General features: G+C 36.1%; 1 protein-coding gene, 1 long non-coding RNA gene and 1 pseudogene across 7 annotated transcripts; all 3 read left to right on the top strand.

The window, feature by feature from the left end:
• Nucleotides 1-1,436: 1,436 nt before the first annotated feature.
• On the top strand, nucleotides 1,437-3,222 carry LOC147918455 (uncharacterized). 4 transcript variants are annotated; one of them, XR_015593096.1, is made up of 3 exons: nucleotides 1,437-1,822; nucleotides 2,394-2,435; nucleotides 3,049-3,222. It is a non-coding gene; the product is annotated as an uncharacterized LOC147918455 (long non-coding RNA). The 4 variants fall into 4 exon arrangements; XR_015593097.1 differs by having other exon boundaries at nucleotides 1,466-1,822; nucleotides 3,160-3,222; XR_015593098.1 differs by lacking the exon at nucleotides 3,049-3,222 and having other exon boundaries at nucleotides 1,475-1,788; nucleotides 2,394-2,603.
• Nucleotides 3,223-3,665: 443 nt separating this feature from the next.
• On the top strand, nucleotides 3,666-10,164 carry LOC104769306 (protein ALTERED SEED GERMINATION 2). 2 transcript variants are annotated; one of them, XM_010493481.3, is made up of 19 exons: nucleotides 3,666-4,906; nucleotides 5,072-5,140; nucleotides 5,227-5,304; nucleotides 5,623-5,757; nucleotides 5,855-5,962; nucleotides 6,045-6,173; nucleotides 6,540-6,655; nucleotides 6,736-6,853; nucleotides 6,974-7,079; nucleotides 7,231-7,370; nucleotides 7,453-7,623; nucleotides 7,709-7,819; nucleotides 7,939-8,050; nucleotides 8,531-8,862; nucleotides 9,026-9,116; nucleotides 9,232-9,327; nucleotides 9,427-9,497; nucleotides 9,590-9,717; nucleotides 9,833-10,164. In XM_010493481.3, exons 1-19 carry the CDS (start codon nucleotides 4,835-4,837, stop codon nucleotides 9,912-9,914), a joined length of 2,265 nt encoding a protein of 754 aa, XP_010491783.2. In that variant the 5' UTR covers nucleotides 3,666-4,834; the 3' UTR covers nucleotides 9,915-10,164. The 2 variants fall into 2 exon arrangements, 1 of the variants encoding a protein (XP_010491783.2); XR_015593093.1 differs by having other exon boundaries at nucleotides 4,461-4,906; nucleotides 7,939-8,066.
• A 1,013-nt stretch (nucleotides 10,165-11,177) lies between these two features.
• Nucleotides 11,178-13,154, top strand: LOC104769305 (CBL-interacting serine/threonine-protein kinase 5 pseudogene; annotated as a pseudogene). The gene has a single exon (XR_015593094.1). The product of XR_015593094.1 is annotated as a CBL-interacting serine/threonine-protein kinase 5 pseudogene (transcript).
• The last annotated feature ends 369 nt before the right edge of the window (nucleotides 13,155-13,523 follow it).

Genomic DNA, 13,523 nt, shown 5'->3' with positions numbered 1-13,523 from the left:
ATAAATCCATCCCTAAACAAATGCTTCTTTACTAACGATACCTCCAGATTTTTGTAATTCCGACATTTTGGACAAGGACAAGACATAGTACCTGTTTCTCGCGTAATGCTCTGGTTTGACGCGAATAACATGAATTGTCTAAGACCTTCCTTGAACTCTTCTGTAAGTTTGCCCGTCTCTTCATTGTATCTAGGTTTATCCATCCATGAACGAAAATAAGCATAAGGATCTGAAGAAGACATTATTGTTGGTATTGTGTATATTTTCGTTTATCAAACAAGTAAATCATAACTTGAATATATATACACAAACTTTCCAAGAGATTTCCAACGGATTTCAGAGGGATTTTTAAATAGCAACGGTCACATTCAACGGATATAATCGCAACGGCTATATCGCAACGGATATAATCGTAACGGATATAATTACAACGGATATAATGACAAAGTTCTCAGTAATCTGTCGGAAATCGCTTAGAATATACCAACGGTCATTGACCTCCCGGAAAACCGTCGAAATTATTGAAAAAATTTGGAGGATTTTCCGACGACCTTATTTTCGTCAGAAATTTCCAAGAAATTACTGACGGATTAACAAATTTCCGAGAGTTTTTCAAAGATGTGATTTCCTCAGAATTTCCTCGGAAACTTGTCTAAAATCTCTTGGAAAACTGTCAGAAATTTCCTACGGTATTTGTCCGTCAGAAATTCCGTCTGAAATCAACGTGTTTTCTTGTAGTGTCATAAAAACTATCATAAGTTTAAGACAATCTCTAGTTGATTCTAGCGAATACAAGACACTTCGGTATCGATGGTATACATATATGTGGATAATTTGTTTCCGACCCTTATCGCATTACCCGGTTCATTACCCAAAAATGAACATGCCACTGAATAGTATACCTGTATCCGGTCCTATCTTTTGGTTGAAAACGTGTTTATTAATTAGTGGGCACCAAAAACCCTGCCACGCCACTTACTCATTCAAAGCTGCGACAGTAATTATATTTATACCGCAGCACTAATTACATCAACTACAACACTTTAACTTTTCTTCTAATCATTGTGGTTAACTTCGAAAAACCAAGCACACATGACACAACAGTTTAAAGAGAGATAGATTAACCAGCATTAGTTAATCTTCGAGATTAAAAAGAGAGAAGATAAGAGAAGAAACGGATGATGATGCGTGTTTATCTCTCTGTAATGAGCACTGAGTTAAAAAGAAAAAGAAGACAGTAAGCAGATAAGACGGCAAAGAGACGGAACTGGAACAAAAAAAGACACATCCAACGGCTCATAACATCTCTCAAGTCAAATCCTAGCCTTTGATTGCGACACGTTTCTCTCTCCGACAAACCATAACCAAGCGTTTTGTTATCCGTACTTTCTTCTCTCCTTCATCTCTGTTTCACCTTTTTTTCTCTTCTTCTTTTTAATCTTTAATGTTTTCGGATTCAGCTTTTATACATTCTAGGGTTTTTTTTTCTTATAAAAAAAAATTTCTCTATATAATCTCTTCTTCGTTTTGATATATGTAGAGAGAGGATGAGGCAGCCGACACATGTATGCTTTGCATGAAAGAGAGAGAGATAGATTTAATTAAGCTTGTTTTATTAAATTTTCTAGCTGCAATTTTGAGTTTTATCTCCTTTACCTTTGTTTCTAGATTCAGTTCCTTTTTAAAAAAAAAACTAAAGCTGGGAGAATCAGAGATGAAACCCTAACTTGCAGTGTCCGTACTTAGAGATTTATACTTTCCATTTATGGATTCATCGATCAAGTCTTTGTTAGTTGCTGTTTATCCCCAGATTTGATTTCAAGTACCTTCGATCTGTACTTGTGTCTTTCTCTCTTTTTTTTTTTTAATCTTTTTTTATTCATCGGTTTCTGGACTAATTGTATTTTTGTTTTTCTTCTTCCTTTTTGTTTGTTTTGTTTTGAAAAACATATTTCATGCTTATATATATTATAATCAGATAAATTATGTGCGTGTATATATTATGTTGATGGGGGAAAGAAGTTGACAGAAGAGAGTGAGCACACAAAGGGGAAGTTGTATAAACTTTTTGTATATGGTTTGCTTTTGCGTGCTCACTCTCTTTCTGTCATAACTTCTCCTTCATGAATCTTCCTTATACGATTGTTTTAGCTAGTCATTTTGTATTCATATCTGTCTTTGTGCATACCAAAACTACATATATGTGAAGGAGTACATATAGACTATTAGGAACAGATTAAGTTGTTATAGGTATCTCATAGAATTTGATGTTTATATTCAATTGGGTTAGATTTGTTGATCCATCGTGGTTAGACTCGTAGGAATAGGATGTCTGTATTTTGAAGTAAAATACATGCTGTTATCATTGAAATAAAAACTTCCTTTTCTTGCAGACTCTATCACATATGAATTGTCTCAAGCCTCAACTTCAAAAGGTGAGTCAAAGCTGATTGCACTTGAATCCATGGAATCATATTGGTTTTAATGGAGAAATTTTTTTGGAGTTCATGTGCTATAAATCGTGGGCATTGTAGTTTCCATGTAAGTTATTATTCTAAAGTATTTAATAGATATATGTGCAATCAAAAGGGATAATCAGTTAAGATATGTGGAAGCCATCAAAGAAAAATCTTCAGTTTGATGACTGAGTATAGCTAATCTCCGATCGTTGTGGGAAAGAAAATAATTTTTGTGTAGCAAAGGAAAACTAGTATGAGCTTTTGATTATTCTATACCGCTAATTAAGTTCTAGTTGGGGCTTGACTAAAATATTAGATGAATAGTTGAATAGTGGCAAATTGGAATAGTCAGATGCTTGGATAAGGGAAAACACGTTACCTACAGTTTTGTAAAATAATCATAAAACTTCTTGAACTGGTTATAGAAAATTTAGTAATGTTTCATTTCTTTTTCTAGATATATCTTTAGTTCATTCATTGTGGAATCGTTTGTCGAAATAATTGTGAGTATTTACTTTGGTATCTATGTTGGAATAAGATTATAATGTTTGAGCATTTAATCTCTCTCCCTCTACAAACGTGTGTGCAGTAATCTGTATGCGTATACAACTGTTGACGTTTTTCATAGGTATGATGACTCACACATGTGTTAAATGGATAAATATTGATGTCTATTTTGTTTTCTCGTGTATTTGTTCAGAGGACGGAAATAAGAACACTCTGTAAATTTTGGAATGTGTTATATATGAAAGAAGTATTGTCATCTTTGTGTCCAATTGTGTACATTGTGGCGCAACATAAACCTACAAGCCCCTTTGATTCCCCTTTGTTCTTCATCTCATCTTTTAATTTTTCTTTTGATTGTGTTTAGACTTTCTGTGCCAGTTTGTTGCAAACTCCTTACATATATAGTAGACCTATTCAATGTCAAGATTAATTTATTAGGTAGTGGAAATTGCAAGTTTAGGAGTATTCGATATTATCAGTGGGATATGTTTGTGGCATGCTGTCTAGCCACTTGTTATACCAACTTCTGTTTCTTTTCATTAACTAGTATGCTATCATTTTGTTTCCGCATACCAATTATAACAAAAATTGATCTTTGGATACGTCAATCGATCGCCCCGTGCACTAGAATCCATTTTTCTACAACGGCCGGTGGGAATGGGATTAAATTGGGAGGTGTACCCACATGTCTTTGAAAGTAGAGTACCATTGTCGAGCATGAGAATCGAGTCTTTTTTTTTTTGGTTCCGTAGAAACTAAGTGATAATAATAATTTCCAGTTAACCGTCTCATCAATCACCATCGCAATAAACATAAGAGTGCATATCATGTGAAGATTCAAAACTAAGTCACACATATCATAATGTGAAGGTTCAACTCTTAAGTCGTATTAGTATGTACAACTCTAAGTCGTATTAATAAGTATACAACCGGATGGATCTTGTGAACCAACCCGACTATTTCATTGCTTCAATATATTTATTGTTATTAAGATCGCAACGCATGTGTCTAGACTCCGACATGTTTAGAAATTAGAACACATTAATTAAAAAATCTTGCCCTAGAATGCAGAAGAATCTAGTAGTAGAAAATGGTCAAAAAAAAGAAAGTTACATAGTCTATAGAAAAGAGGTAAAACCGTAAAAGTACACTAATTTCTATTGTATGAAAAAACAAATTTAAAACCCGATTCTTTTTGTGTGTTTTTGTTTTCTTCCAGAAAAATGCAATCGGAAGAATAATTTTACAACAGTACTACAACATAGCAATAAACGTTAGGATAGAAAAAAAAAAAAAAGGTTTAGCAGAATTTGTTTAGAGATTTTTAGAATCAACACTTGTCCAATACCAGTCACAGAAGTAACGCACTTGCGACAGGTCGTCGGCCTTATTTGACCATTTTGTCACACATTGTCACGTGAAAAAAAAAAAAAACAATAATGGTAACTCTTTGATCAAAAGTAATAGTAATGTCTACCCAAAATGATACTATTCAGAAGCAATTATATAAGGAAAATAAATTATCGACAGCATAAATGGTCGTTCACCAGTCACACCACCATGTGTTAAAAATTGTTTTCCCTAATTAATGTTTTTTTTTTTTTACTTTTAAGAGTTTGAATAAAAATTAAAAGCACCTCTCTGTAATTAAATCGTTAGATAAAAAAAACGAACGGCTCAGATGTGTTAAGAGTACATAAATACACAACACATGAGCGCAGATGATCTCACCATAGAATGTAGAAGAACCAGTTACGAGAAATTTCGTGAGAAATTGCGTCAGATTGCAAAGACGAGAGAGCCTAAAGGGCTTTTTTTTTTTTCTTCTTCTTCCAATTTTGTCATCATCGGTGGCGATCGCTTTCTCCATGGATAATCTCAGATTTCACGATGGTAACATCTTCAATCTCCTCCACACAAGGTCTCAGGACCCGAGTCATGTACGTTACCTCAACCTCTGCGTTCGTCTCCCATTGGAATTTGGATTTTTTTGCTTTTCTTTCTCATTATTATTATTGCTAGGGTTTTAGCTACAGTGCGAGACTTTGATTTATATAGTTCAATTCCTTAGTAAAGAAAGACTTTGTTCAAATTCTTGGTTCTAGGAGGTTGATCAAAGAATGCAATTACACTCTTCCTTGGTTCGGAGACTTTCTCAGGAAGAGGAAATGGAGGTACGATTTAGTTTAATTGCTGCTGAAGGCCTTGACTATGTCTATCCGTGTATTCTTCAATTATGATGTTTAATTGTTTGTGGCAGGGACATCAAGGCTGTGTTAATGCTCTGGCTTGGAACTCTAATGGCTCGCTCTTGATTTCTGGATCAGATGATTTAAGGGTATTTTATATTCTTTTTATATACCAGCCAAGCTTAGCACTCTTCCTTTTGTTGTTGTTGTTGTTGCATCACTCAATTTTATTTTTTACACTTGTGTAGTTCAGATAAATTGGAGTTTTGGTTAGTCAAGTCTTTGCATCAGTTAGTTGAGCTTGTTTGGTTGCTTAAGAAGTATCTCTAGTGATGCTTACATCCTTCAAAAATTATATTGTCTACGTAGTGTTTCACCGTTGCTGTTATTGCTAGTTTGGGTGAGAGTATTAAAGAAGTCCAATTGAGCATCTAATTTCTCTAGAAAGTTATCTTTTTGATTTGCAGATCAATATTTGGAATTACTCCAGTCGGAAGCTTTTGCATTCTATAGATACAGGGCATACTGCCAACATATTCTGTACCAAGTTTGTCCCTGAAACCTCCGACGAGCTTGTGGTATCTGGTGCTGGAGATGCTGAGGTATATAAAACTACTCCTTTGGGTTGTGCTCTTTAAGGTTTATTGGTGATTTTATTTTTCTTCTGGGGTGTGTGCGTGTATTTTTCTTATCTTGTAGGTTAGGCTATTCAATCTATCCCGGTTAAGCAGTAGAGGAGATGATGACAATGCTATTATTCCATCAGCATTGTACCAATGTCACACACGAAGAGTGAAAAAACTAGCTGTAAGAAACTCTTAATCAGTATTTGGGTCTTGCATATTGAGCTGTTTGTTTATTTAGAAGAGGTTTTTTTATCACCGTGTAGGTCGAGCCTGGTAACCCCAATGTTGTATGGAGTGCTAGTGAAGATGGGACTTTACGGCAGCATGATTTCCGAGAGTCCACCTCTTGTCCTCCTCCTGGATCCGCTCACCATGAATGCCGCAGTGTTCTGGTAATATCCAAACTCCGGTTACATTCTTTCAGTTAAGGGTCTGTTTGTCTAGTACTTCCATCTTGGCTTTAACTTTCTCCAAAACACTGTTTTGATACTTGTCTAGTGCCTATGATCAAAATTTCTTTAGCATTTTTTCGAACTTTCTTAGATTGTCAGCTACGAGTTTCTAACAGAGTGCCATATTTTTGTATATCTCCCTTGTATTTTCTATATATTTGTACATTAGATGTCTTGTGTGGGTGTTTGAATATCATATGAGCTTTATCTGGGTTCTTTGTAGATGTACGTTAATTATATGGTGTGGCTCTTATGAAAATTTTTCTTTTGCAAAATTAAAGTTGTTGATAGCTCTGAATTTTGCAGCTTGATCTGCGCAGTGGTGCCAAAAGAGCACTAGCTGACCCTCCTAAGCAAACACTCTCCCTGAAGTCTTGTGATATAAGTGCCACAAGACCACACCTACTTCTTGTTGGTGGAAGGTATTGGCCTCCATGTTTGTGGATCAGAGTTCTCTCCTTTTCTCTTAATTAACTTCTTGCTCTTTTTCCCTCTTTGGCAGTGATGCATTTGCTCGTTTGTACGATAGAAGGATGCTCCCACCGTTGACATCAAGTCGGAAAAGGATGCCTCCACCTCCATGTGTCAATTACTTCTGTCCCATACATCTTTCTGAACGTGTTAGTTTAATCTGATTAATATTAATATACTCTACTAGTTCTACACTGCTGTGGTAAAATTGTGTTCTTTGTCAAAGCTTTTCCCAAGCTCACTGTCTGCTACATTTTAAATTATTTCAGGGGCGAACAAATTTGCACCTAACACATGTTACTTTTAGTCCTAATGGCGAAGAAGTTTTGCTCAGTTACAGCGGGGAGCATGTCTACCTGATGGATGTGAATAATGGTACAGTTGAGATGCTTGCTGCTTAAAGCTTAAAGTTACCTACTTAGTTTAGAATTTTTTTTCGCATTGAAAATGTCAGTTTTTCTAACATTTTGCTATATCTTTTTAAGCTCAATGTCTGTTGATTCATTCCTTTGTTTGTGACTTGTAGGCACGGGAATTATGCAATACACACCAGGGGATGTAGATAACTTTTTTTCTTTCAGTAACGCCCTCCACAATGTAGAATCTCCACCTCAGGTTTCCGTCACTCCTCAAAATGGCTTTCACAGAAATAACAATTCTGCAACGGTTCGCACCTCCCTTTGTAATTGTTCCATAAGGTGACCTTGTCATTCCATTTTCTTAATGCATCTGACTCCTTTCTTTTCAGGTTAAGAAGTGCACCGAATTGGTAGAAATTGCCAAAATGTCTTTAGAAGAGGGTACCGATGTTTTCTATGCAATTGAGGCAGCTAATGAAGTTCTGGATGCTCATTCTAATGATATAGAGTCTGCGCTAAGGCTTGAATGCCTTTGTACTCGTGCTGCATTGTTACTCAAGGTCCTTTAGAACTGGTGTCTATAACTAGCTTGAATCCTTACATCCTCCCTGATAACCACAGTCAGCTGATTCCTTTATTTTCCAGAGGAAGTGGAAGAATGATGCTCATATGGCCGTAAGAGATTGTCAAAATGCTCGGAGAATTGATGCTTCATCTTTTAAAGCTCATTACTACATGTCTGAAGCGCTGCATCCAGTAAATTCATAGCTCTGATCACAGTTAATTTAGTTTACTATTTGACAGAGAGATGATTCTGCAATAAGCATTTATTTTAGCCTCCCTTCTATTTCATAAACTTATGTGCTTTCACGCAGTTGGGAAGATGTAAAGAAGCCTTAGATTTTGCGACTGCTGCACAACATCTGAACCCATCAGATGCCGATATAGTGGCAAAGGTGGAGAGCATTAAAAGGGATCTTCAAGCAGGTTTGTGACAACTGACGTATGTCTTTTCCTGCAGATAAACTGCTTAGTAACAGTAATTTTTCACTTTTCATGCTGTTACCGTTTTCCACGTCGAGCTAGAATAGAGGTTCAAGATGTTTCTGCTTAGATGGTTTTTTTGGCTCTTCGATGAGTTAGTACCATTAATCAATGAGGAGAATTTATCATTATTATGAGAGAAGAATAACATATATTCGTAGAATCATCTTTAACTTTATCGGGCTTCTCTTTCTTCCTTTAATTTTTTGTCCAGAACAATATAGTATTGTCTATGTGTCTGATGTTTGTTCTGTTGATTTGAAAGTGTATCAAAGTAACACATGTAGAGCTCTTTTCTTTGACTTGGGGGATCTTTACATTGCCAAGGAGTATTTATGTGCTTAAAAGCTTTCATGATTCAGGCAAGGAATTTTCTTTTCACATTTTAATACTCTTGTACTTGTCTTTTGTTTGACGAAACAGCTGGAACTGAGAAAAATGAAGAGACGGGTGCTGGAACCACTAGAGTACTTTCTTTGAGTGACATACTCTATAGATCAGAGGCCAACAGTGACAGTTCACATGATATGTCACGATCCGAAAGAGAAGACTCTGATTATGACGAGGAATTAGAGTTGGATATTCAAACTTCTTTGTCTGATGATGAAGGACGAGATCCAGACTCGAATGCTATGCGTGGCAGTCTCAACCTACGAATTCACAGAGTAGCTGATGATAAACCGATGGAAAATACAGTTGATAATGCCTCCTCAGGAACTGCATCATCATCTCAAAATGATAGAACGTCTTATCAGGTAAGTTATAAGATTATAGTATTGTTAGTTCTTTAAAAGTAATACAAATTGAGCACATTGAATGCGTTTTTTTAAGTTAGTACTTTGCTTCGTTTATGCTGTGTCATACCCTTCCTTAATGTGATATATAACTTCTACACCATTGGATTCTTGGTGATTATAGCCAGAGGGAGCCATTGATATGAAGCGTAGATATGTTGGCCACTGTAATACAGGGACTGATATTAAGCAGGCGAGTTTTCTTGGTCAGAGAGGTAAGTTTCTTAGGGTTGCAACATTTTATGTTATCCCAGTGTATGAGAAAGAAGCCGTTTACAAAAATTTGAAACGTCAATAACTCTCCGTGAACATTTTCTTACCAAATTTCAGGTGAATATATTGCAAGTGGAAGCGATGATGGTAGGTGGTTTATATGGGAGAAACAGACGGGAAGGCTTATGAAAGTGCTTCTTGGCGATCAAGCAGGTTAATTTCTTTATCACGCTTATCCATTACCTAAGTATTTTTTTCCAATTTTCAGTGAATTTCGTTTAGTTGGCTAAAAGAATAAGCCTTTGTTTCTAGTTGTGAACTGCATCCAATGTCACCCAATTGATAGTGTTGTGGCGACGAGTGGAATTGATAACACAATAAAGGTAAGAAAGGGCACAAAGCTATCTTCAGGGTTTGGTTTAGTTTCATGTAAGATCTCTTAAATTAACATTTGCTAATAAAAATGTGTCTGAAGATATGGAGCCCAACCGCAGCAGTCCCATCGATTGTGGCGGGTGGATCAGCTGGACCTGCAACCGCCAATGTGGTGGAAGTAATGGAGATTAATCAACAGAAGCTAAGCCACAGTCGAGAGAATCCCCTGTAAGTTTTCTGTGATGGGGGGGTTTTGAGTTAATATTAAAACTCCATGCGGTTTCAGAGATCACAAAATTGATTTGGTGATTTGTTGTTTTGCATTGATATAATTCACTTTCAGATCTGTGGAGCTTCTGCAAAGGTTTAGGATGCAAGAATTGGCAGAAGGAAACTTTCACCCATTTGAATGTACTCAGAGCTAAAGCAGGAGGAAAGTGTGTATAGGTAAAAATAAGCTTTTGCTTTGTGAAGGTGATGTTGGAATAACAATGTCTTTGAAATATGAATAATGAATAATAGTGTTTGATTAGGTTCCAAATGTAGCAAAAGCTTTCTATCTGTAAAATCTCATGCATAGCTTCTTTCCAAGCTCTCTTTTTTTTTTTTGTGTTGTACAGTTCGATATTGGCTTCTTTTGACTGTGAAAATGTCAGCTTTTTCTTTTTCTTTGAAGTTACATTGTTTGACGTTTCTGTTTTGTTTTGGAGACGGCACACGAGGGTCAAGGGGGTTTGTGTCCAATCTCGTTGATTTTTTTTTTAACGTTTATAATTATTATTTTAATGCTATTATTAATGGGTTAGTAACTCCTGATCTTAAAACATTCCTTGGTGAACACAAAAGATATCCCTACTTTGAAGAAAGTGACATTCCAAAATCACGATTAGCTAAAAGTATTTTTGTTATTATAATAGATTCATAACAAAAATATTTTGTATCTTTATAACACCAAACAAACATAATTGTTGGGATCAGTATACATTGTTTATTGAGCCTCACAAAATTTGTAGAACTTTTTAAAGTTCCTTTTGGTTGAGACTTATCATACCAGCATAATAAAATCTAATTTTGATCCTTTAGCAAGATATAAATATTTTTGTATATAGATTTTCAGATTTTTTATAACTTAGAATTTTCATAGCCTACACACTAGAAACTTAATTTGTATGCTTAAAAATTAATGAAATGATTTAACTACAAAAAAAAAGAAGTTTAAAATTTAATATACGAAAAGTTGGGTGGAACCACCACATAAGATAAGGGGACAAAAAGGCATTAGACCGTTGGAGAGAATTATTGACATGATTTTAAGGAAATTTTGTCAATAATGTGATAACCTATTCCTTTCTCTCCGACGATATTATTCGAGCAAAAATATATATTTCTTTAATAGAAGATTACAGAAATCGTCGCATTAAATCGATTAACCCAATAAGTAATTAATGATAATTAAAAGTTGATAGTATCTTGTAAACTTATAAGCTCTTTATTATTGATTGTCTATTCCCTTTGACGTTGATTATTGATTGAACACTCTTTTCCCTACATATTGGGCTACAATAAATTAGAATTCTAAAATTATATAGTAAACGATTTACTAAGAAATAAGACCTAATTTTAGCCAATTAATTAACAAATTAAGAAGTTTGGGAAAAAATAAACAAATTAAAGAGGAAAAAGATTCAAAAGAAATTATTGTCCTAATTCCTGAATCCTTTTCTTAAGAATAAAAATCTAGCAAACAGTTTACACCATGTACAAAAAATAGAAAAGGTATAAAAAAAATTAAGTATCAACACTATAACTTAAACATTAAAATTTGCCAGCACAACTAGTAAAAGTAACTTGCAAACATTTAATTTTGACAACAAAAACCAAAATATATATTAATAATTAATTTTTTTTTTTACATTAGAGAAAAGTTACGTATTGCGGTGTAACATGTGAGTGCGCCTGATCAAGTTAGTATATAAAAGAGAACACCACGTAACTGTGTTGTTTACTCCTTTGTTATTTCACTTCATCGTCATCTTCATCTTCCTCTCCCAAATAAGCTCCATGGTCACCATGGAATTACTCTACTTCACCTACGACAATAATATCTTCTCATATACTCACAACAATACTAACCAAACCTCCTGATTCAACACCACCTTCTCTTAACCCTCCTCTCTATATCACCTTCTTCTACTTTTTTTTTGTTTTCCCTTATAACTCAATGGAAGAAGAACGGAGAATCTTGTTCGGCAAGTACGAGATGGGAAGACTACTAGGCAAAGGAACCTTCGCTAAAGTCTACTACGGCAAAGAAATAACAAGCAACGAGTGCGTCGCCATCAAAATCATCAACAAAGATCAAGTAATGAAACGACCAGGTATGATGGAACAAATCAAACGAGAGATCTCAATCATGAAACTCGTTCGTCATCCAAACATCGTCGAGCTAAAAGAAGTCATGGCAACGAAAACGAAGATCTTCTTCGTCATGGAGTTCGTTAAAGGCGGAGAGCTTTTCTGCAAAATCTCCAAAGGTAAGCTTCACGAAGACGCAGCTCGCAGATATTTCCAGCAGTTAATCTCAGCCGTTGATTATTGCCACAGCAGAGGCGTCTCTCATCGCGATCTGAAACCTGAGAACCTTCTCTTAGACGAGAACGGAGATCTGAAAATCTCGGATTTCGGATTATCCGCTTTGCCTGAACAGATCCTCCAAGACGGATTGCTTCACACGCAGTGTGGAACTCCGGCGTACGTTGCGCCGGAAGTTTTAAGGAAGAAAGGTTACGACGGAGCTAAAGCTGATATATGGTCATGCGGCGTCGTTTTGTATGTTCTCCTCGCCGGTTGTTTGCCGTTTCAAGACGAGAATCTCATGAACATGTACCGGAAAATCTTCAGAGCTGATTTCGAGTTTCCGCCGTGGTTTTCGCCGGAATCTAGGAGGTTGATTTTGAAACTCCTCGTCGTAGATCCAGATCGACGGATCTCGATTCCGGCGATTCTCAGAACCCCTTGGCTCCGGAAAAACTTCACTCCTCCGTTAGCTTTCAAAATCGAAGAACCGATCTGTTCTCAGAGCAACGAAGAAGAAGAAGACGGAGATTGGGAGAATCAAACAGAGCCGGTCTCGCCTAAATTCTTCAACGCGTTCGAATTCATCTCCTCGATGTCTTCCGGATTCGATCTGTCGAGCTTGTTCGAGAGCAAGAGGAAGGTTCAATCGGTGTTCACGTCGCGGTCTTCGGCGACGGAGGTGATGGAGAAGATCGAGACGGTTACGAAGGAGATGAACATGAAGGTGAAGATAACAAAGGATTTTAAGGTGAAGATGGAAGGTAAAACGGAAGGGAGAAAAGGACGGCTTTCGATGACGGCGGAAGTGTTCGAAGTAGCGCCGGAGATATCGGTGGTTGAGTTCTGCAAATCGGCGGGAGATACGTTGGAGTACGATAGGTTATACGAAGAACAAGTACGGCCGGCATTAAACGACATCGTCTGGTCTTGGCACGGCGATAATAACAACAACAACGCTTCTTCCAACGATTCTTGACCGGTTCTGATTAAACCGGTTTCCGGTTAATGTAGTATATAAGACGAAACTGTTACATTGAACCTTAAATTTTTCTTTGGTTTAATAAAATTTTGGTTTTTTGTTGTTTTTACATACAAACTAGTTAAATTAATTTGGGTTTAAATTATGTTTTAGTCGACAAATTAGAAAGTGTAACGTCGAGTCTTGTTGGTTTAGAAGATAGCCACGTGTAGTGTCTCAGAGACTTCGAAAAGATCGACACTTCTGTTACCAGGTCAAATCATTGAAGAATATTATTTCGAGTTAGTGGAGAGGAGGACAAAGTCGCAACAAATTAATTTTATTTATCCGACGACTTTTTTTGTGATTGATCACATGTCTAACTTCAATTGTAGTTGGTCATAATCGTGAGATAGGGATAAAAAAGTGATTGGTTTGATGAAGATAATGTTAATCTGAATTTTCTGTATAAATGAGATCGTTTAGTGTAGCAAAATTA

This window comes from Camelina sativa, chromosome 20 (assembly GCF_030686135.1).
Source record: "Camelina sativa cultivar CO46 ecotype springtype chromosome 20, ASM3068613v1".
NCBI classification, from domain to species: Eukaryota; Viridiplantae; Streptophyta; class Magnoliopsida; order Brassicales; family Brassicaceae; genus Camelina; species Camelina sativa.
Note: the sequence above shows the minus strand (reverse complement) of the source record. Positions and strands in the feature narration are given on the sequence as shown.